This window comes from Ammodytes marinus (genome assembly GCF_949987685.1).
Source record: "Ammodytes marinus genome assembly, chromosome: 2".
In the NCBI taxonomy this organism is placed as follows: domain Eukaryota; kingdom Metazoa; phylum Chordata; class Actinopteri; order Uranoscopiformes; family Ammodytidae; genus Ammodytes; species Ammodytes marinus.
The window spans coordinates 1,461,312-1,485,619 of NC_137231.1; the positions used below are offsets into that span (position 1 = coordinate 1,461,312).

The following is a 24,308-nucleotide window of genomic DNA, read 5'->3' on the forward strand; positions in this document are numbered from 1 at the left end:
CCCATTGCCTACTTCCACCACTCAGATGCAGGGAGGGTGCCCCCCTTGTCCAGCTTCTGCTCCCCTTCTTCAGCTCTCATACTCTTCTAATTCAGACTCAACTGAAGAGAGGCAGCCAAGAGGCAGACGCAAAGCCACACACTAAACGGCAAGCAAGCGTGGCAGAGGTGGGACACACTTGTTTTATTTGGAATTTACAGTCACTGTAAATAGTTGTGTGATTTTTTTTTTACAATTTACAGTTTGTTTTTATTATTGTTGAAGAATAAATGTTTAATTTTGATTCAAACTTCAGTTGCTTTTTATGGTTTTCTTTGAACGTAGTGTACAGGTTTGGTTGGTTATGCAAAAAAAAATCTAAATCTAAAAAAATTATCAAAAACTGTTGAGAATGTATGTGATGATCACAGATAATGACATAACAGTGAAATATATAGTTCAGTACATCAAAAACTTCAAATGGCACAGATTGTGCCAAAACGTGCCAAAATGACCATTTAGGAGAGTCCGCCTGAATAGTCTTTACTAAAACCTCTGTAATTTTCAAATAGACCTTGTAGATGCAGAGATATACTCTATTAATTTTGGGTATGTCATTTTCGAGCAGAAACCTAAAAAATAAGCTGGAGCTTATTTTATTAATTAGATAATTGAAATCAATCTTCCCTCTTTACAGGGTGGTTTCCTGTTTAGAAAGTTCAAAGTTATTTCTTTCAGTTTCAATTTCATGCAATATTATGAGCCTCTCTAACCAGTTGTTCCTTACAGCAGCGAGTATAGAGTTAGAAATGGTAGCTGGAGAAGTGCCAGTGTGTTTAGTATAGGGTACAGTAATTAAGGTTCTCTTACCTTCAAATGTTCTATTCCACATGCGTGAGGTGATCTCTGTTCCATTCTCCTTGCTGAATCCATTTTTCATGGCTTCATGCAAAGCAATGGCATACAGCAACATAGCATCATGGAATCCCTCAACAAACATGTTGACCTGAAATGGAACATATAGTTATGAACAGGAAGTTATTAATTATTACCTGCAACATTCTTTTAAAAATGAAACTTTATTTGTCAGAGCGGCCTATGCCTCCTTGGTGTGAAATTCACTTTTGAATGAATTAACCATACATTTATTTTAATAAAGCATTTCACTTGTTTCTGACTTTGTCTTGACACATACACAGTTCAAATTAAAATTATATTGCATTATCATTAGAAGTATACTGTCACCAGTGGTGACAGTGGCAGAGAAGAGAACCATGAAGAAGCTTCTGGCCATCCTGGATGACACCAGCCACCCTCTTCACACTGCCAGAGAAGCTCCTCCCCAGATGCAGCACCAACAAACTAAAAAAACTCCTTTGTCCATCGTGCTATCACACTCTATACCTCCACACATGGAGGGAGGAGAGGGGGCAGGAGGAGTACAGTGGACGGGGGGGGGGGGAGGGGGGGGGAGAAATAGAAGGCTGACCAACACAACATAACAGATGGCATAATTTATTTATTTATTGTTACAATTTGAAGCTATTTATTGGGGGGGGGGGGCTTTTTTGTGCTAGCAAGCGCGATGTGTGCTTGTGTATGGTCATATCCGCGCGAAAGGCCGTGATTTGCAGTAAATAAATGTCCACATGTGTCTCTGTTGTAGGCTATTTAAAAAGAAATCAAGCAAGTAGACCAGGGGCGGATCTACGGGTGGGCCTGGTTGGTACAGGCCCACCCAGATTGACAGTGGGCCCACCCAATCAGATTCATGAAAAAAAAAAGAAAAATGTATAATGGTCTTTTCTCATACAATAGGCTATATGTTTTTTTCTTGAAAACATTTATAATTTAAAATATTTACAGTAGCTACCAAAAAATAATAATATTCAGAAACCCCTCTCGTAGCCTACTCATTAGTTGAAATGCTGCTTATTTCAGATGGGCTTTATCAAACCCGCTCAACCGACATGCTCATGTTATTTGTCCCCTATGCCTGGTCTGAGCTTGGTAAAACCGCTTTTAGCCATAGTGCCCCTGACTCCTGGAACAGCCTACAACATACAATTAAAATAAATACACTCATAACTGTTAACCAATTTAAAATGATTATTTTGAATCAGCCCCTCTACACTTGTAACTGTTTTAATTAGGCTATTATCTCTTTCATTCAATTGATCTGAATGTTTTAAATTGTTGTTGTCTGTGTGTGTGTGTGTGTGTGTGTGTGTGTAAACTTGTTATGTATTCTCATTGTATATTGTGTATCTGTACAAACTCGACGTCATTGTAAAAGAGGGTCACCCCTCAATTGATCTTTCGAGGTTAAATATAGGAAATGAAATGAAAATTAGTTCTGTCCAGTGACGTCTTTACGCAACATCATGGTCGACGCAGACAGCGGATGGCGGTTTCGTGCACCATCAGATAGCACCCTCAATTAGCAATGGCTAAGCAGGTCATTACTGGAGGCTCTGGCCGGCTTTTCCGAAACCAGTGGACAAACGAAAATAGAAGCAGAGCAGCTCCTGCAGCAGATGCAAACGAAAAAGTTTGTTTTCATGCTTGTGACTTTTTGCAAACTGTTTGAAAACAGCAATTTTGCCACCAAGGGCCTGCAGAGCTCAACACTTTGTGTGACAGACTGCATTTCAGTGATTGAAACACTGAAAGCTACATATGCAACTTTCCGCAAGGACTCGAAGGGTGACTTTGGTGACGTGCTCAAACTGACAGAAGAACTGATGGAAAAGCATGAGATAACTAACTGGGACGTGCTTGCTTCTCGTGAACGCAAGCTGCCTTCAAAGTTTCACGAGTCTGTTGTCACCACAACGCTGGGAAAAACATTGGCTGTCAAGAGCAATGATGATTTAAGGGCGCTGTGGAACTGTATTCTTGACAGGCAGATCACCGAGTTAAACTGCCGCTTTATGGACGACACGTATGGATTAATGAGAGCAGCGGCCTCTTTCGCACCTGGATCTGCCACTTTTGGCGAAGATGGCATCGAGATCGCAGATACTGAACATGCTGTGTTCATTGAACACATCACACGGAAAATGGATCGGGAAAACTTTCCTACATTAATGGAAGTACTGGACAGCTGCCCTGCTGACATTTTCCCAAACATGAACAGTGTTTTAAGGACCATGATAACACTGCCTTCCTCGTCCTGCAGCGTTGAGAGACTTTTCTCCGCAACAAACAGGATCCAAACACGCTTAAGATCATCCATGCTGACTGGACGCCTCAACAACTTGACACTTTTGTCTTTTGAAAGAGAACTCATTGACAGTTCGGATTATGATGACATAATCAACTTTTTCAACTCGAAGCCTAGGAGACTCCGCCTTGTGTAGACGCTCCGGTAAGACTGGGTCTTTGTATTCTGGCCCGCCGTGGCATTATTGCTGTTTCTGAAAGTTGTTTTCTGAATATTAATTAATTCGATTGATTCGTTTGATCCATATTCATGTTCGGGTTGTAGTCACTATATAACGTGAGCTATGCAGTGTTGGATTTGTGTTTTTATTTTGTTATTATCCTACATCTGATCCGAGTCCGACAGGCTGGTAGGCCTATGTGATATGACATGAGTATAAGGCATATTAAAATACTACAGATTTGCAAGTTCTCTCCTCTTCATAATTTTATATAGCTATAAGACTCCGCCTTGTGTAGAAGCTCCGGTTAGACAGGGTTTTTGTATTCTGGCCCGCCGTGGCATTATTGCTGTTCCTGAAAGTTTTTTTCTGAATATTAATTAATTCGATTCGTTTGATTCATATGATGTTCGGGTTGTAGTCACTATAACGTGAGCTATGCAGTGTTGGATTTGTGTTTTTATTATGTGATATTCTGACATGAGTAAAAGGCATATTAAAATGTAATACCGATCTGCACGTTCTCTCCACTTCTTGATTTTTTTATTTATATATATGGCTATGTATACGTGTTTGTTTAATCTTTGAAAAAAACAAGGCCCATCCAGAATATTCCTAGGCCCACCCACAAATTAGGTTCTGAATCCGCCACTGAAGTAGACTAATAATAACATTAATGAATTATTGGTTATCGCATCACAGAAGGCCTATTGGCCTATAATAATAATAAAAAAAACACCACATTAACTATGTTTACAGTTTAAAAATGTTTTGAATAAAATGCAAACCTCAGTGAATCATTTGCTCTCGTTTCTCTGTCCTGAGATTCACACGGACTGAGCAGTCTTGTTTAAATGTTACAAATTGGGCTAATAAACTGAACTTTGATTTTTTTTGCTGCAGAAGATATCTCAGCTAATTTTTGTTATCTAATTTGATAATAAGGTGATTGTCTCAATAGTATTTCAATTTGGGGGTGGGGGGCGCGAAAAAAAATCTGTCCCCTAGGGGGGGCATGACAGAAAGTAATTGAGAACCACTCAGGTAATGTGTTTATGTTGTTGTAAATAATGACTATTTCAGATGAATAATGGTCATCTGATGATGGTGAAGCAAAGTAAACTTTGCTTTAGTACCGCTCATTCATTTAGGAGTAAACACTGCAGTCTAGTTCACTCCTGTGAAATTGTGTACACGTTGCTTGGCAACGCCCTCCTCCCGCCCGTCTATCACTCTCCCTTTTAGCTTTTCTTCATTGCATTTTCTTTTTTTCTGTAATTGTTCAGCCCCATTATCAGTCATTATGACGACAAACAACTGTCTCAAACAAGGCTCCCGCTCCCCTTCCCTCACCTGGAGGGATAGGCTTCTCAAATCGCGTTGCTGCGCTACACTGAAATCTGCGACCACTACGAATATGTGACGATAGAGCCTGCATGCAAAAACTCGGACTGGGTGTGCGACCAGACCAAATGCAGTAATAAAAACTATATAAAAACGTCTTTCTTTGCACTGATGGTCTCGTTTGCTGTTAAAGGTATTTTATGATTATCAGAGGAAACACGAGGCTGTTTAAAAGATATTTAAAAGTTACTCGTAGTGGCTTTAACAAGAACATTTCCAACTGGTACTTTTGATAATAGGTGTGGCTGTACCGTATTAAGTGCTGAACTAAAATCTACGAATAGAAGACGTGCATATGAGGTAAGGTCCTCTAAGTGCTTAGAAATAGAATGTACTATGGCAGTGAATGTGTCATCTGTACCTCTTTTACCTATTTTATAGGCAAAATGAAAAGGATCTAATGAGCAGCTGACATCTGTCTTCAAGGTTGATAATGATTTTCTTGACACATGACTATTTAGGTCAAAGCAACTGGACCGGTAGTCATTATTGTTTTTTACAGCATTCTTTTTTTGGGAACAGGGATAATAATTTAGTTTTTCCAAATGGAAGGAACAACATGCGAGTCCAGAGACTTTTGATAGATAGGACAGCAGGCATCTGTCAGCTCTACGCTGCATGAATTCAGCACAGACCTGGAAATGCTGTCTGGTCCAGTGGCCTTCCTAGTTATTGACTTCTGGGTTAACACATCATCTGTACAAAATGTAATATAGTTGGTAATAGTGTCTGTTCCTTCATCTAGGTACGAACAAACTGCACTCCATGCCCGCGGCGGTTGACGCGCGTAACGCCAGTGACTTGATCATACAGGTTCATATTTGCCCGACGCCTGGTCTGAGATCAGACCTGGCACAACTGTGCACTGTGTTTCTGATGGTACAACAACATGGTCAAGCTGTGCCAAAATACAGATGTAGCTGGCAAACACAAACAAACAGCAACTGAACGTACAAAACATATTTGCATCGGTACACTGTGTAACCAGCAGCAGTCGCAGCAGAAATGGCATTAAAACAGCATGAGGACACCCCGCTCGCAAATACACACACATTAACACTAAGTCAGCAACATACTACACACATTAACAACAGCATTTTGTGCGCAGCAGCACAAAATAAAGGCAGACATCAGCCTACCTGAAAGTGAAAGTGCGCCGGGTCTGCCGGAGGACACACCGGTGCGTCACTTTACTTATATTGCAATTCCACACGGAAACTGCCGTCAATTATGGGTTCATATTATCCTCCGGAACAGCACACAGCTGGGTGAGTTTCACGATGCTAACTGGCGCAAGCTTGGCTAAATTACAACCAACAGCTAAACAGATGCAAAAGACACATATTCACAGAATGTATCAGGAAGCCCAATATCTTCATCCGTGCGGGCGCCATCTGGTGGCGCAGATCCGGCAGCACATTGTTGTGTAGAATATAACGATAATATTATATTTGATAGGCCTATATACATATTAAATATGTCGGTTTTAATATTACTCTATAATATATGTTAATTTTATAGTTAAATGTATGTTTTTCAAGGGGACACTGTGAGGACCCCCAGACCCACTTTCACTCACTCTAGATCGGCTACATCCATAACGCCAAGCTCATTCGCCACTTCCAGGCCGGCCCACGGCCGTGTGCCTGAACCCAGCGCCGCTAACAGTGACTCTTTGTCGGCCAAACTTCATCCAGAATGCCCCGCTGTTTCACAACCTCCGGCTCCCGGCCGTACGCCTCAACCCAACCCCGCCAACCGTGACTCTTTGTCGGTGTTGGTCGGGGTCATCAATATGTTCTCACAGCCTGTTGGTCCCACCACAGCCCTATGTTTTCCTGAAATTGGCAATTATGTTCAGGCATCACAGCTGGGTAGTTAGGGTTAGGGTAAGGTGACAGGGAGAGGTTAGAAAAGGGAGACACACAACCAATCTCACACACAGAAATACTATTTGGTTAAAAATGTAGGGCCAACGGCCTCAACCGAGACCCGCCAACAGTGACTCTGGGTCGGCCGCATTTCATTCAGAACTCCCCGCTGGTTCACAATCTACAGTCACGGGCTATATGCATTGCACATTCTTCGGGCGGGGTTAACCGTTTAACCCAACCCACATTTAGCCCCTCCTCGATCTGCGAGCTGCAGTCAGGGCTTAATCATTGGCGCAGCGCAACAACAAGGAAGCATTCTTCCGGGATTCATGAGAGCCTAGCCACGCCCTAGCGCATGACGTAGCGGCATCATGGACCTATCAAGAAAGAGGGCGGCAAGCGTAGCGGACTGGTAGCGGATGTGGAATCATTCTCGTTCTGTAGCATTGTAAGCTAAAGGTCTTAGCGAGCACAGTTGCATTGTTTACCGACCATGGGCGTTTAAGTCACTAACCCCCGATGATTCGCTATATGTGATCTTTAAATTACACTCTGTTTTTGTAAAGTAATACAGTGGTTAATAAGTTCTAAACGAAGATTCCTCCAGCCATCTAAACCAAACTAGTGGGCTAGCGCTGTTTTGATAGCGTGTGTTACATCTTTATATGTCCATGGTGCTTAAGTTAACTATTGAAATCAACCAAACAAATTTTCAAATGCTTAAGTGAGCTTTTTAAAGTTTACTTATAAGACCAATATTAAAGCTGAGAACGCAATTGCCTTATCAGAATGAGAAAGAATTAGTTTTATTTTCCTGCCGTGAGGCCAGGCCGAAACCGAAACATTGGTTTCACTACGACTCTGTTCAGCTGCACACCCCTCTTTCTCCCGCAAAAACAAATGGCTCAAACTGAAAGCCGTTGGGCTAATAAAATGCCTGAGGTGGCGTTTTGAAATGAGAAAACTTCCATTTTATTAGTACATGGCCTAAAGATAAGTGTGAGCCTATGATTGATATCCAGGAAATTTTTGCGGGGACACAATCTTGTTCGCCAATAGTGTAGCGCACGGGGATATCTGGGTCTGGGCCCCATGAAAATAAGCCCCTCCCACAACCCATTGATACCAGGGGCCTCTACGAATAGTCCAGTCTCCTAACCTATAAGCCTCCTTTCCTATACCTTAACCCCAAACGTCATCGGGGTCAAGGAGAGATGAAAGGGTGCTTCCTATCAAACATAGGAAAAGACAGCACTGTTTCAAATGAATTCGACTCCACTTTTCCTAACCGACGTCATCACGCAACGGCGAGTATTGCTGACGTGAGTCTCTAGCGCGAGACTACACTATTTTCCGAAAATGGACTACAACAAGCGCTCGTTCGATTCATGCAGTCTTGTCATATTGATTTCAATCAGATTGTCGCCAACAGAGTGAGAATCACTTAGATCGGTGGGAATATTTAAGGCCACTTGAATCACAATTCACATGTGGAAAAAAAGAAGCTACACTTACGCTATGTTGATGTTGAAATGAACTGCCCCCAGTAGTCTGTAATTAAATGTGAAGTTGGCATTTTATGGTGTAAATTATGGGCTACAAAAATAACTAGCCAATTATGATGTTGGTCTGTTATGAATTCTTTATTATCTTTATGGGAGGGGGGGTATTTGTTTTAGTCGAGTTAAATCTTCCTCTCTTCTTCTCCCTTCTGTTTTTTAATATACTATCTATGCTTTTACCGCGTCTCTCGTTCGTATTCGTGTAGAGTTGGTAAACTCCATCGGTGGCCTGTTGCTTTAAATCTTGCCGCCGTAAAGGATTATGGGATACCACTATCTCCTTTCCTTTCGCATAGGTTGGTTAGGAGTAACCTATGCTAAAGGAGGGTTATAGGATGCATCGAGGCTCCTTTCCAAAGCATTTTTAGAATTCGAACCACCTATCCACCAAGTACTTCCGGTCATCTCGTTAGGAAAGGAAATTTCCTATGCAAAAAAGAGAATCCGTAGAGGCCCCTGGCTTGGCCACTGAGCACTGCTGGATTCCGGTAGAAGGCATAATCCTGGGGGCCTGGTCGACACGCTTGTGCGTTGACTTTGTATGTAGTATCTTGCGGCGCTTCAGTGTGCTCATACCTCTACGTCCAGGCCATGGAAGAGATCTTAGTTGGTGCAGGAAAAATAACCCAGTGTTTAAACACCATCATTGTCCCAAACATGTACAGTTTTACCTTGTGGTTTACTGCTTTTAAGCAGGGAATTGTAGGTGGGAATTAAATGGACAACATAACGATCAGAAGTGCCTAGTGGGGGTAAGGCCTTGGCTGCGTAGGCGTTTTTGATGTTACTATAGCATTTGACAAGTATTTTTTTGCCTTTAGTATTAAAGTCGAAATATTGCTTAAATACAGGCAACACAGCTTCAGGTTTACAATCAATTGCTACATTATTGCTTTGCCTTGCATTATTGCTGGTGATTCAAATCACCAGCGGTGGATATATGTGGATGTCTAGGCTTCATGTCTTTTATTTTTATTTTTGTTATTGTTATTTACCCTTCATATTTTTACCTACTGAATGCACTTGGACAGTGCAAACTGTTATAAATGTGCTTTTATAAATACATTTTACTTACTTACCTATAACTCACCCCAGGCCCTCTGGCACAAATCACCCCAACCCCAGAATTTTGGATAATAAGCATGATGCAGCAGTTTAGGGCTGACATCGTGCTAACTATATAGACACAAAGTGTAGCATACTAAAACACTAAAACATGTTTCAAATGTTTTCAAACGTGTCTATAATTGTTCAGACACAATAATCAAAAAACCTTGATCATGGAAATTTTACTTTCAAAGGCAAAAAACAGTTTTTTGAGCTTAAATGTGCTTCTATCTTATTCCATATTTCTCCCTTCTTTACAGGATGAGTCAAATGGATGGCTCTTCTTAAATATGTGGTCACATTTCCAATTTCTTCTATGGTTTTCTAGAAACAGAGGGTGGCACAACTTCCCCACTGGCACAACTCACCCCACTCTCCCCTATTAACATAAATAAATCACTTACTTCACCTTTAATGGTATATTTTCCAACAAAGACATGGGAGAGTATCATGCAATCTTAACACTAAAGATTTTAAGAAATGAACAGGCAAAACAACAAACTTCAGCTGCTATTTCGGCCAGCTCCCCTTGTAAATTAGATTTTTTTTTATGTCATGGGACTTGCTTTTAAAATAAAAGGTTAAAAAAAAGAGAAGCAAAGAAAACAGCGTGATTTCCCTAATATCGTTCCATCTCTTATAGGGCTGTAACGATATGTGTATCGAACCGAGAATCGCGATACACAAAGCCATGATCCCGCATCGCAATGTGAGAAGGAAAAATCGCGATTTTGAATTATTTTTTTTATTTCTTTTAGGCTTAGGGGAGGATGGGGGAATGTGAGACATCGGGTAATGTGAGACACCCCCTGTATCTAGGACACGGAACACATTTTTGGTCATGTGAGATATGTTTTCAAGCCCCTCTCATTTCCCCTTGGCCATGAAAGAGAGGACCTCATGGTGATGTTGTAAGCATGTTTTTTTTCACAAAAATGTATTTTTTTAATGTAAAAGTAAATTGTCTTGCTGTCAACTTAATCGATTGTTGTGCCTAATCAAACTGATTCAGGTAGAAAAACTTATATCACACATGTTGATGAACTACCAACATATGAAACCATGTGATGATGATAACTGAAGATTAGCGTGAATTGCTGAGAGAGGTAGTTTTTTCTCAAATTGTGGCAGTGGGGTAAAGTGAGACAAATGCTGTAGGGTAAAGTGAGACAGACATTATATTTTAGGTAGCAAGGAGACTAGTTTGAAAAGACAAAATACAATGTGGGCTGGAGGTGGGGGTCGATGGTTGAAGGGGTGTCAGCAACGGCTGGTTTGGCACATATGTATGTGGGGGACAGGAGAGTGACCTTTAACATCAATAGACTCTGTAGAAATATAGTATGTCTTTATTCAATGATTGATCCCAATAAAAGAAATGCAGAAAAAAAGACTTTTTTTTTCACCCAGACACATGCATCCGCTCGCATACACATGCTCGCACGCACGCACGCACGCACGCATACATTCGTTTCATTTTTGTGTTGTTTCTTATTTATTACACCCTGTCCAGACCACTACGCCCGTCCCGACTAGTTTTTAGTGCTTTTGTGTTTTCTATTTTGTTACTGTACATAGGCTGTGCATTTGTATATCCGTTTTATATTTGTCTAAGTGAGTCATGCTTGTGTATTTGTTATTTGTACCTTTACTCCTAGTGGGGCCTCTTGGACCAGATCAATATTGTAAATAAGAAACTGTTCTTAATGTTTTATCTGGAAAAATAAAGGTTTAAAAAAAAAAAAAAACTCAAAACATAAAGAAAAAGACAACTGGGTCTAGTCCTGTGTTCTGAGTCCCAGGCTGTTCTAGCTGGTTCTGATTGTCCTTTGCTCTGACCCCCAGACACTAGCTGGCTCTAAGGGTCCTGTGTTCTGACCCCAACTGGTTCTATCTGTCATTTGAATGTTAATTATTGAATATGAATTATATGTTGTATTTGATAAGAGTTACTTTCAAGTGTTTGGAAAAATGTTTTGCTTAATTGACCAAACCCCATGATTCTGTTACTAGTAAGACATTAGTTTTGTAATATTTGGTTTTCAAGCTAGCTGTCAGGATTCTAACTGTTACAACATGTGTTGTTATGGTAGTTTCAGAGTGGAAAAAGTAAGTGGATCAGTTTACCCCCTTGATTTTTCTGGTCTGTCTCAGTTTACCCCACAGCTGGGGTAAAGTGAGACACATCTTTTTTTTTAAACAATCATATTTTCACTGCCCTTTGTCTTGAATAAATTCTGCAAATGCCCATTTCTAGGAAACATCTTGAATTAATGGGAAATGTGTACATTTGATTGATAAATCATTTTAGCTCGCTTAGAGGGGAGCAAATGTAAACAGTGTCTCAGATTACCCCGTTCTCCCCTAGGTTTTGGATAAAAGGTTTGGTGAAGGAAGCTGTAGCTGTTAAATGTTTATTTGTTTTCTAACTTGATGTTTGGTTTACAGTACAGTTAACTATTTTTCATTTTTCAACAGTAAGTATTATTTTGTTACAGAGAAGAAAGAAATTGTATATCTTGGGTTATTTATTTATTCATGTTGCTTATAAATATGTTCTCTGTGTTCAAATCTGTTCAAGTAATTTTTTATTAAATGTTACATTAAGATAAATGTTATTATAAATGTTATATAAATAAAATGCTTTTCAAATTTCGAAAATCGTTGTACGTATCGAATCGTGGGTCAAAAATCGTGATACAAATCGCACCGTGAATTTTTGTATCGTTACAGCCCTAATCTCTTAGTATGCTTAACTCATGCAGCAGTAGTAAATGATTATTTGAGAGTGACACATGTGTAATTCTGGGTAGTGTGAATGTATTGAATCCCTAAAAACGAAACTTAATGGATTCCTTGTTAGCAAGGGTGGGGGCGCTCATAGATTCGCTCGGCCCAGAGGGCGTCTGCGCCGGGCATCACTGGTGCTTCTCCCCGCGGGGAGAGCCAGCGAGTCGGGCAGCACTGGGGCGGCTTTGCCCCGAGCTACAGTCGATGAACCATGTGCTTGGTAGGAAATGTGGACACTGCGGACTCGTGCAGCTTCCACTGTGGGAAATGTGCGCTGGAGTGCGTAGCCTACCCAATCAAACAAGACAGTCACACGCCACATATAAAGCCGGGGCTTTTTAGTTGATTTCAAATGCTGCTGAGAGGGTACTGCTTATTGCCAGTGTGCCAATGATTTTGCCACGGCCTAGGGTTGCCGACCCCTGCACTAGACTGTGTACCAGCAGAGCCAGAAGGACTATCAAGGATCCTCACCACCACGGAAACAGACCGGGGTGATGACCTTCAGGTCAGGCAGACGCCTGCGCTCTCACAAAACATGCACAGAGAGACTGAGAAGAAGTTTTTCACACCAGGCAATCAGAGCCCTTAACTCAATCACTACGTGATAACGGACAATTGTTCACCAGAGCAGAACACTGGATTACCGCCCCCCTTTGAATCTTGAATCTTTCCCAAGTGATTAAAATCAGAAGCAGTAATTTTAACAAAATCATCTTTAAGCAATATACTAGGCCAACGCCCTCAGCATATAAGTATACTATCACGTAAAAATTAGTTACAAACCAACAAACAAACAAACAATTAGAACAAAGTGGCAGCAGGGCAACCCGGGTCGCAACAGAGCAGCGCCACCGGTTGAGTAGAGCAGACAACAGAAGATGCTGCTCACAGAGCATCATAAGCCCCCTTTACACAGAGATTGCAACATATTGGCAGAACGACGTTAGGCATGCATGCTGGCTTTGTTTATTTACATAGGACCAAGCAAAGCCGGCCGGCAATGCATGCTGGTGCACCATTTTACACAGTGTTCCACATCCCTGAATCAAAGATGCCTGTAGCAAGGCAAGGCAAGTTTATTTATATAGCACAATTCAGACACAAGGCCATTCAAAGTGCTTTACAGAGGCAAGATTAAAATACACAATACACATTAGAAAAGAGAATGAATAAAACATTTAAAAGCGAATTAATATAAATAGAACATATCAATAAAAAATAAAAATTACAGGTTCAAATGGAAAAAGAAAAGTCTTGAGACTTGATTTAAAAGAGCTGAGAGTTGCAGCAGACCTCAAGTTCTCTGGGAGTTTGTTCCAGAGATTTGGTGCATAAAAACTAAAAGCTGCTTCTCCTTGTTTAGTCCTAACTCTGGGGACTGTAAGTAAACCTGTCCCAGACGACCTAAGGGCTCTGGACGGCTCATAACGTATCAGTAATGTATTTTGGCCCTAGACCATTTAGGGCAGTGGTTCTCAAAGTGCGGCCCGCGGAAACATATCTGGCGGCCCGCATTGAATTATGAATTATTAAAAAAATAATAATAACAAAAAAATATTTTTATTTTTTTAATTGAAACAGACGGAGGGGATGCGTCCCCCGTAACAGTAAAAACAGTACAGGGGTCGAAATACTTAAATATCCCTCCTAATTGTTTATATGCATTCCCCAATTATTAATAATAACACCCCTACAGTGGACCGTACCATCTTAAACTTGCGAAGTTCGGCTGGCCTCTGCCTCTCATTGCAGACGGCTGGTCAGCCTCCCGCAGTGCAGCAGGCAGTGTAGTGGTCCCAATGTAATTTGTTAGCTAGTGAGCTTGTCAAGCCCAATACGATGCACTTTCTCACCTTCAAGGTGAATTAGATTAGGTCAAGTGTCTAAGGATGGATGCTAACATTATCTGGTTTCTAACTCTTTTGCCTAAAGTTTAGCTAACAAGCTAACGTTAACTAGCTGCTGATAGCCATGGAACTATCTGCCTAGTTGACTGCTGATAGCCCACCCTGTTTATTTCCAATGTATAGTGTCATAATAGTTCACACTGCTGCTGCATCATGAGTAGAGAGTCCTACAAAAAAACACTCAAAAAGGTGATACGTTTTCAATGTGCAGAAGTTTTGAACAATAAAGTAGAATAAATATTTGAATGCAATACAGAATGCCTCAGTGCCTTACTGATTTATATTCCATTAGATGTGTGTCAATGGGAGCTAGTTGTCTTTTCCTTAACTAGTCCACCATAAATAAATACAGAAGACACAAATTACTGCATAAAAATTAACCAAAATGCACAAAATTAAGTGTTCAAACCTCAAATTTTTCTGGGGGACAAACCCCAGACCCCCGCTTTTAATGTGTCCCCCCCAATGTTGAAATGAAACCTAGCCCTTCATTTATTAATTGAAATGTGTTAATTACACATTATTGGATGCAGACCAATACATGTAAACTTTAAAAATGCAAAGACGCTGGCCATTCGGCGGCCCCCGGTCCAATGTTGGGTTCCTAAATTGGCACTCAGCTATCAAAAGTTTGAGAACCCCTGATTTAGGGCTTTATAAACCAACATCAATATTTTGAAAATGACAAGAAGCCAGTGTAAAGACCTCAGAACTGGAGTGATGTGATCCAATCTTTTGGTCCTGGTGAGGACTCGAGCAGCAGCGTTCTGAATTAGCTGAAGCTGTCGGATAGATTTTTTTGGAAGGCCTGCAAGGACACTTACAGTAGTCAAGTCTACTAAAGATAAATGCATGGACAAGTTTTTCTAAATGTTGCTGAGACATAAGCCCTTTAATTCTTGATATGTTTTTAAGGTGGTAGTAGGCTGACTTATTAATTGATTTAATGTGTTTTTTTTGTAATTCAAGTCTGTGTCTAGGACAACACCAAGATTTCTGGCTTGGTGTGTGGTTTCTAACATAACAGATTTAAGCTGTGCGCTGACTTTTAATTGTTCATCTTTGGCACCATAGACAATTACTTCAGTTTTGTCATTGTTTAAATGAAGAAAATGTTGGCAAATCCAATCATTGATTTGTTCAATGCACTTACTTAGTGCTTGAATTGGACTATAGTCTCCTGGTGATATGGTTATGTAAATTTGTGTGTCGTCTGCATAATTATGGTAGCATAATTTGTTCTTATTCATAATCTGAGCTAGTGGGAGTATGTAGATGTTAAACAGAAGAGGCCCAAGAATGGAACCTTGGGGGACCCCGCATTCAATATTTGTTCGCTCAGATGTGAAATTGCCTATTGATACATAGTAGTCTCTGTCCTTTAAGTACACTCAACAAAAATATAAATGCAACACTTTTGTTTTTGCTCCCATTTTTCATGAGATGGACTTAAAGATCTAAAATTCATTCCAGATACACAATATTACCATTTCTCTCAAACATTGTTCACAAATCTGTCTAAATGTGTGATAGTGAGCACTTCTGCTTTGCTGAGATAATCCATCCCACCTCACAGGTGTGCCACATCAAGATGCTGATCTGACATCTTCAATTCTTGGAAGCTGAAAATGTCCCAGTTCTTGCATGGCCAGCATACTCACCGGACATGTCACCCATGACCGGCGTATACGACAGCGTGCACCACTTCCCACTAATATCCAGCAACTTCGCACAGCCATTGAAGAGGAGTGGACCAACATTCCACAGGCCACAATTGACAATCTGATAAACTCTATGCGAAGAAGATGTGTTGCACTGCATGAGGCAAATGGTGGTCACACCAGATACTGACTGGTTCTGAGTCCCCAGACCCCCAATAAAGCAAAAAAATGCACATTTCAGAGTGGCCTTTTATTGTGGACAGTCTAAGGCACACCTGTGCACTAATCATGATGTCAGATCAGCATCTTGATGTGGCACACCTGTGAGGTGGGATGGATTATCTCAGCAAAGCAGAAGTGCTCACTATCACACATTTAGACAGATTTGTGAACAATGTTTGAGAGAAATGGTAATATTGTGTATCTGGAATGAATTTTAGATCTTTAAGTCCATCTCATGAAAAATGGGAGCAAAAACAAAAGTGTTGCGTTTATATTTTTGTTGAGTTTAGGATTCAATCCAGTTTAGTACAGTTCCAGTAAGTCCAACCCAGTTTGCAAGGCGATCTAGTAATATGTTGTGATCAACTGTGTCGAAAGCTGCATTGAGATCAAGTAAAACTAAGACAGAGCTTTTGCCACTGTAGCATCGTCATGTGACGTATACATTTAGCGCTACGCCGGTCAGCTGCTTTTAAACAACAATGGGTGGTGAATTGAGAGCAGAAGTGCTGGTGCTAGCAGTTAGAGGGCCGCCCGGCTGTCCTTTACTGTCCCGTGATGTGGCAGTCTCAGCTTGCATTGAGAGGAGCTCACAGATCTCACTGTTGCGCCAATTGTTGCCGGCCGTTACTTTTTCGTCTTCTTTCTGCTTCTTAAAAGATGTGTGTTTGTGTTTATGTCTGGTACTGGATGTCAGAATGTCCTTCCGGATCAAACAAGTATATATCTATAGTCTTTCGACTGCAACCATGGTGATGGTTGCACTTTTAGAATGTATGCAAAGTCACACTCGACACGCGTGCCCCTGTTTCACAACAACATGCAGACCCATTTAGACAGAGACAATTTGTTAGGTTTACCTTTTCGAGTGATAATCATCACTTAATTTTTACTTTATCTTAAAGGGCTTTCACACCTTCCTTGTTTGATCTGAACTTTTATTACAGGTGTGAAACCTCCTGTGGACTGCGATCTGGACTGAACAGGCGGACCTTGGTCTGACCGAAAGAGCTGGTCTCCATCTGGATTATACATAGTTCAGTTTTAGTCCAGTGTGAGGGCAGTTTTTGGATGGTTTGGGCTTTCGGACCAATTACAGGAAGTCCCAAAAGGAAAAATTAGCAGCTGGCGGGGGAACTGTAGGAGCGTGGGCATGGGGTTGCTGACTGGAGACAGGCGATTTCTTTATTAGGCCTATTTTTTATATACAACTGTGTCAGTTTAGGACGCAGGTGTGGACCCAGCGGTATCTCAAAGTTATAAATCGCAAGTGATAGATAAGGTGATAGATGGGAGAGTGGAGAAAAAAACAACAAAACTGTATAGAGCCATTACAGGCTTCCTTTATGAAATAAAACACTAAAAGCAGCTACGAGTAACATTTAAATACATTTTAAACAGCCCCATGTTTCCTCTGATAGTCCTAACTGACCTTTAACAGCAAACGAGACCATCAGTGCAAAGAAAGACGTTTTTATATAGTTTTTATTACTGCGTTTGTTCTGGTTGCAAACCCAGTCCGATTTTCGGTTCGTGCATGCAGGCTCTATGGTCACATATCCGTATTTTTCAGTGTAGCGCTGCAACGCGATTTGAGAAGCCTATCCCACCAGGTGAGGGAAGGGGAGCGGGAGCCTTGTTTGAGACAGTTATTTGTCGTCATAATGACTGATAACGGGGCTGAACCATCAAAGAAAAAAAAAGAAAATGCAATGAAGAAAAGCTGAAAGGGAGAGTGATAGACGGCGGGAGGAGGCGAGGGCGTTGCCAAGCAACGTGTATACACGGGAGTGAACTAGACTGCAGTGTTTACTCCTAAATGAATGAGCGCTACTAACACAAAGTTTACTTTGCTTCACCATCATCAGGGGCCTGTTTCAGGTAGCTGGTTTTGAGGCAACCCAGAGTTTGTTCGCTCTGAGTTAGTGGAAAGTCTGGGTTTTCAGTTTCAGGTAGCAGGTTCAGCCCAACCGAGAGTCAGTTACTGCGGCAACATACGCCGTGGGTCTAACCTGCTCGGTAGGTGGTTAGACCTACCCTGAGTTTGTTTTCACTTTACGCTGCAGCTCCGACTGAAGAAAGAGTGTCACTGTCACACGCGTCCCTGTACAGTTTAAAGCAAAGTCACTCCATAGAAATCTCCATCGGGATGTTTTTATCATTTCCTGATGATTTTACGTTTGACCGATCATTTATCTGATCAGTAGCCTTGTTCTCAGCCCTCGGTCCGTTCATATAGGCGGCCACCTTACACATCGTGACATGCTCTACATTCAGATTAATAAACCTATTTGTATTGTATGTTTTTTAACGTCTGTGCCACTGAACAGATTTATGTCAGGTGGATTCATGTAACGCTGCGGCTGCACGCGATCGTTACTTGTGCGATCCTAAAGTCACAGACGAGCCTCGTTAAATAGCCTAATATGAATATAACAATGATATAATCATTTAAACTGTGATCACTTGAGGAAAATGGATCTGGTAATAAATCAATCAGGCTCTTCAATGGAAACTGTCACCTAATGTGTCTGATGTTAATGTCTTTCACTCCCAATTTAAAAGAAGCGACAGTCTGTTCTGTTTACTGCACAGTAGGCTATTAGGCTATAGCTTGCCAACAAATTATACAGTGAATATAAAACACTGTCAGCAATGCTGTGCCGCGCCAGCTTTATTACTTTACAGCTGATATGAGTAACTTTTTAAAATAGACAATGGCTTCTCATACGGAAGCGAAATGATTATCTTGACAAAAAATGTTTGCTCTGTTTTTTTTTCTGAATTGCCGAGGAGATTAGATCAGAGTTATGAGACAATATCCCGTTAATTCTTCTCCATAGGCTACCATAAACTCATTCGTTAATATTTCTAACTCAGTGGGAGGAGCGGAGATTTTTTTTTTTTTTTTGAGAAGTGGAGAAGTGGGAGGATCAAGCATTTGTTTCTTCTGTTTCCATGGTGAATCATGTTATCAGCGATCCATTGACGATGGCTTTTACGCACATGCTCCACCCAGAGTGAACACGCTCAGAGTTGATAAACCCAACGCTGATCCACTGTTCTGAAACCGAAAACCCAGAGTTACTCATCAACCCTGCGCTCTGAGTTTACCAACTCAGATATTTCTGAGTTGGTAAGAGTTGGACTTGTTAAGGTTTGCACTCTGAGTTTACCAACTCAGAGCGCAGGATTAAACTCAGAGTATGTAAAACCAGCTACCTGAAACAGGCCCCAGATGACCATTATTCATCTGAAATAGTCATTATTTACAACAACATAAACACATTACCTCATCGTGATCCATACTAACTGCCGTCTCTCGCTTTCTGTGAGGACACGTTATCTTTCAGCTCCGTGAGAGTAGCCTAGTTAGTGAACCTGCAACAACTCATTGCAATCAGGTGTATGTGGCACTGACCGGCATTAGTTGATGTAGTGTCACCAACCACTCTCACGGAGCCGAAAAGAGTCCGTGCCCTCACGGCTTTCAACACACGGACATGCACTATATTGCGACCTAATCAATTGAGACTGGCACGACCGGCACAAGCTAGAAAACAGCTTTACGACAGCTGGCGTCGTAAAAATACTACCGCTTTTGTCCAAAGGGGCCGCCAACGGACAAAGTTACTCGTAGTGGCTTAAAGGATTACCTAAACCACTGCTGAAAAGCAGCTGACTCTAAACCAAAATTATACAGGGCATTACATATACAGTATATCCTCCCCACACATGGGCTCAATCAAAGCCAGTCAGTGAGCTGATTAACCAACCACTCTCACGCAGCCAAAAGATTCCGGATGATTGAGTGCCCTCACACCACTGTAGTCAAAGCTGGAGGTGTGCGTTGTCTGGGCAGCTGCCTGAACTATACAGCGCTGCAGGAAATTAATCTGTTTGTACATTTTCCTTCATTCATTCATTCAAACTGGTAAAGGCTTTACCACCGAATAGAAACGCTGACGTCAGACGCACTCCCATCTACAAACCCATCAATATCCAGTATAGGGGGACGCAGCCCATTTAGGAGATAAACACAGACGTGGGTATGTCATGGAAAGTTCTTTAGTGTTTATAAAGGAAATACATTTATATGTACACATTGTATGAAATGCTGATGTACTGTATGATGAAGTATACAGATATGTTGTCTATTTTAATTGTATGATTTTTCCCAATGTTATTTCTGGAATTTGATGTATGTAAACGCCTCAGTGGCAAGCGCACCTTATCTCAGTGCATCCAATTGATTTGAACCGTGTGGCGCGAGGTGCCGCTTTTTAATGGATGGAGATAGACTCCTTTGTTTTTGGAATTTATGTTATTATAATGAAACAATAAATGGCAGCAGTGTTCGGCTGGGAGCGCGTATCAGCTGTACGTGCACAGACGAATGCCAAAATGAAAGGAATACCCTTTACTGAACCGGATGAGATCATTTAGTTTTTGCATAATTTTTCATTTTTCAGTGCGTTTCCAGCTGACTTTTTTTCTTTTGTTTTTAAATGTATTTATTTACAAGACTCATTTGGACTGTCTCGGATGGACTTGTTAAGGTTTTCGTTTTCTTTGGACTATTCGTTTAATTGTGGGACTCTAAAAATATATGATTGTGCGAGTGGTAGATAGCAGGGCCGGCGGTAGCCAGGGGCCAGGGTGAGCCGTGCCCACCAAAATGTGGTCTGTTCCCACCCAATTTTTTTTATTTATTTTTTTAAAAGGTGGAAGTCCAGACCCACTATCGGACGGACCTGTTCAATCGCTGTCCAAGAAAATGTCAAATAAAATACAGACAATTAATTAATATTAAAGAATATACCATTACCATGCATTGCTTCTAATTGTATTATTGGGTGGGCAGGACAGCCTGCCTCCAAGTTACCCACCCGCTTATAGTGGTCACTGGTCAGCAGAGCCGGCCCGAGGCATAAGCAAAATGAGTGGTTGCTTAGGGTCCCCAGTGCCAGGGGAGCCCCCCCAAATTTTTTTTCTTTATAGTTTTTTTTTTAGTTTGTGTGTTTGATATCAACATCATATTATGTAAATGTAAATTATCATACAATAAAAGGAATACAATGTTTTGGTAGATAGTTAATAGCTTAATAATTGAATCAGTTCATCTGGGAGGTAATCCGAGGTTAACTGATCACGTCACGTTCAAGTCCATGGCATGCACAGTGTGTATTGAGTTTATTTAAAAATATTTGAAAATGGGGCTGCCCTCAGTTGCCCATGCACTGTGTATAGTCTATAGCCTATTTCAGCCTCGTCTGTGGAAAAAAAGATAACTGGACAACAGAGTTCTGCTGCTTCGTTCCTCTCACTGCATTTAAATGAATTCATTATATTACAGAAAAATATGTCCCGTAAAAGAAAAAGAGCACCAAGCCCATCCCAGAGGACCCTCCATAATATTTTATTTCAAATTTATATTTCTATGGAAAATCCATGTGCCTTTCTTCAATAGCTTGTAATTCATCCGACCCAGTGTCTCCAAATTATTTGTTCACACAAAGTGCACCAGATTCATGCATTTCACTTTAAAAAGGTAAAAAAAAATCTCCCGGGGGGGCATACCCCCGGACCCCCCTAGCAGGGTAGTGACCTCGGCTGGCTACTATTTTCACCCAGCTGGACATCGGGGGCAATAGTGGAAAGACTATATATCTATATAATGTGTATAGTATATAGCTCTGGACTACCACCATCCAGGTTGCCCAGTCCCAAAGCTTTCTCTTCAATCAGCTCAGGCTGCCTACAGTTAATACAACGATAAAAAAAAGATACATTATGTTGTATATAATGTATATTAAATGTTATTCATAAACATTTTGGAAAAAAAACATGCAAGAATCAAATCTCCCACACAGCAACACTCAAAGTTTATTTGCGCGCGCTCGCATCTTTGGTCTCTCTGCCCAGTGTGCCCACCTAAAATTTATACAGGCCCACCCTAATCTAACTGTCTAGAACCGGGCCTGGTAGATAGACATATATACGTACACTTCCGCAGTCTTTGCAATCATGGAATCCATCTTTTTTGATTGACTTTTTCATTTCCATGGAGAACTTTTCAAACTCTGGCTTTACTGTCCTGAGCAGTGTCACAGTGTTCAGAGAAGCAAAGGCTTGCCTTGCATCATTGTCATAGTCATCTCCCCTCCTCCATGAGCCATTGCCTAGAAATATATTTAAGAGAGACAGAACAGGTTAGATTTTCCGTATATAACATTACAAAACATTACATTTAATTTAATTGACACTTTTATCCAAAGTGACTTCCAATAAGTGCATTCAACAATGAAGGTACAAACTCATAACAACGAGAATCACAGAAGTACATTAGCTTCAAATAAGCCATACTATAAAGTGCCCCATGTTAGTGTATTTTTGTTTATTATAATCATCATCTGCTTAGCAAAGGTGCTGTTGGAAAATATCAGTTTTTAGCCTGTAGTGGAAGATGTGTAGACTGTTTTGCCAATGGGGAGCTTGTTTCACCATTTGGGTAGCCTGTAAACCATACATAGGGCTCTGGCCCGCCCATATCAGATATAACCAATTGAAACGTAGCTCAGAATTTTCTAACATATTTAATGAGCTTCAATGGAGAGTGTCCAGACCAACAGGTGTGGCAAATTTTATTTGCCAGCAGCAGGTCTGGATTTCCAGGCTACCATTTGGGAGCAAACAGTATGGATTTTGTTGACTTGGTGTCCCTCACAGTGAGGGAGCAGCGAATTGATGCAGCCGATGCAGAGAGGAGTGGACAGGCTGGGGTGTGAGGTTTGACCATGTCCTGGATGTAAGCTGGGCCTGATCCATTCGCAGCACGGTACGCAAGTTCTAGTAACTTAAAGTAGATGTGGGCAACTACTGGTAGCCAGTGAAGGGAGCAGAGGAGCGGTGTAGTGTGAGAGAACTTGGAAAGGTTGAAGAGCAGTGGAGCTGCTGAATTTTTAATAAACTGCAGAGGACAGATTGCACTTGCAGGCAGACCATCAATGAGAAAGTTATAGTAGTCTAGGCATGACATGACAAGAGCCTGGTCCAGACCTTGTTTGTCCTTCTGGGTAAGACGGATCCTTCTGATGTTTTGCAGCATGTATCTGCAAGATTGGGTTGTCAGTGAGGGAGAATTGGTCGTCAAGTGTCACACCCAGGTTCCTAGCAGTCTGGGTGTGACTACCACATTGTTGTCAATGGTGATAGGAAGATCATGGGTGGGAGAGCCCTTCCCAAGCAGGAAAAGCAGCTCTATCTTGTCAAGGTTGAGCTTCAAGTGGTGTTTACATCCATTGAGATAGTCAAACAGACATGGATTTCAGTCTGGGAAAAAGTAGGAATAAGTTGGGTGTCGTCTGCATAGCAGTGCTAAGAAAAGCGAGTAAATGTAAGTGAATAACAGAACTGAGGGAGTTGGTAGAATTTGAAAAGAGAAGGGGACCCAGGACGGAACCTTGAGGGACCCCAGTAGTGAATGGACAATTTGTTCTGGTAAAGATAGGAAGAGAGTTGATTAAAGATAGCCTGCTCAAGTGTTTTGGAGGGGAAAGGAAGAAGAGATACAGTTCTTTAGTAGGGGTGTGAACGTTTACACGACAGCAATTTTTTCGTATACACGTTTAAGCATTTAACAGTGTTTTCATATCTAGCAGACACAGAGCAACATTATAATTCAATGAGTGATTACTAAGTAATTTGTGTTTAGCTGATGAATGTCTGAATTCCTTAACTCTACTTTTAATTCCTCCGCGCCAGCGTTTTTGGGTTTTCTGTCTGTCCGTCGAGGCCATTCTTTTGCCATGCATGTCTCATGAACGCAAGATAAATTTTAGAGGTCATAGGTCAAGTTCACTGTGACCTCATATATTGTGAACACAATATCTCAAGAACGCTTTGATACATTCGTATCGTTCTCAATGACCTTGTACCATATTGTAGCTTCTTAGGAGCTTTACCTTCTTTAAATCATTGCTTACCACAACTGGACTTTCACTGCTCAAGATTCAAGATTCAAGGTTTAAGATTCAAGAAAACTTTATTTATCCCCAGGGGGGAATTAAGGGTTAGGCACATAGAGCAGACATTGCAACAATGACAAACGTGACTAAAGTTTTTAAAGTTTAAAGTTATGGACAGTATTAAAACAAAAACAAATATGTGCCAATAATGTACATACAATGTGCAATGAGGTATGAGACATATATTTTAACACAGAAGCAGCACAGCAACAGGACTGCGATTCCAACCGTTTCTACCCCATCTCAAAGTGTACATAACCTCAAATTAAAGCTGAAAGTTAGCTAGTCATACTCAAAGCCATAATTTGATTTGAAATCTAATGCCCAACATGTCAAAGTCAGAAGTTGTGATGTATATATTTTTACATGGACAACAAAGCTAAAAT

General features: G+C 41.0%; 1 protein-coding gene across 1 annotated transcript in view; it reads right to left on the reverse strand.

The window, feature by feature from the left end:
- npr3 (natriuretic peptide receptor 3) overlaps nucleotides 1-24,308 on the reverse strand; it is a gene marked incomplete at both ends in the record, with an annotated part of 70,693 nt that overhangs the window by 15,885 nt on the left and 30,500 nt on the right. The window contains 2 exons of the mRNA XM_080041029.1: nucleotides 850-985; nucleotides 21,902-22,077. Coding sequence (XP_079897155.1) covers nucleotides 850-985; nucleotides 21,902-22,077 — 312 coding nt within the window. The remainder of the gene's footprint in view (nucleotides 1-849; nucleotides 986-21,901; nucleotides 22,078-24,308) is intronic.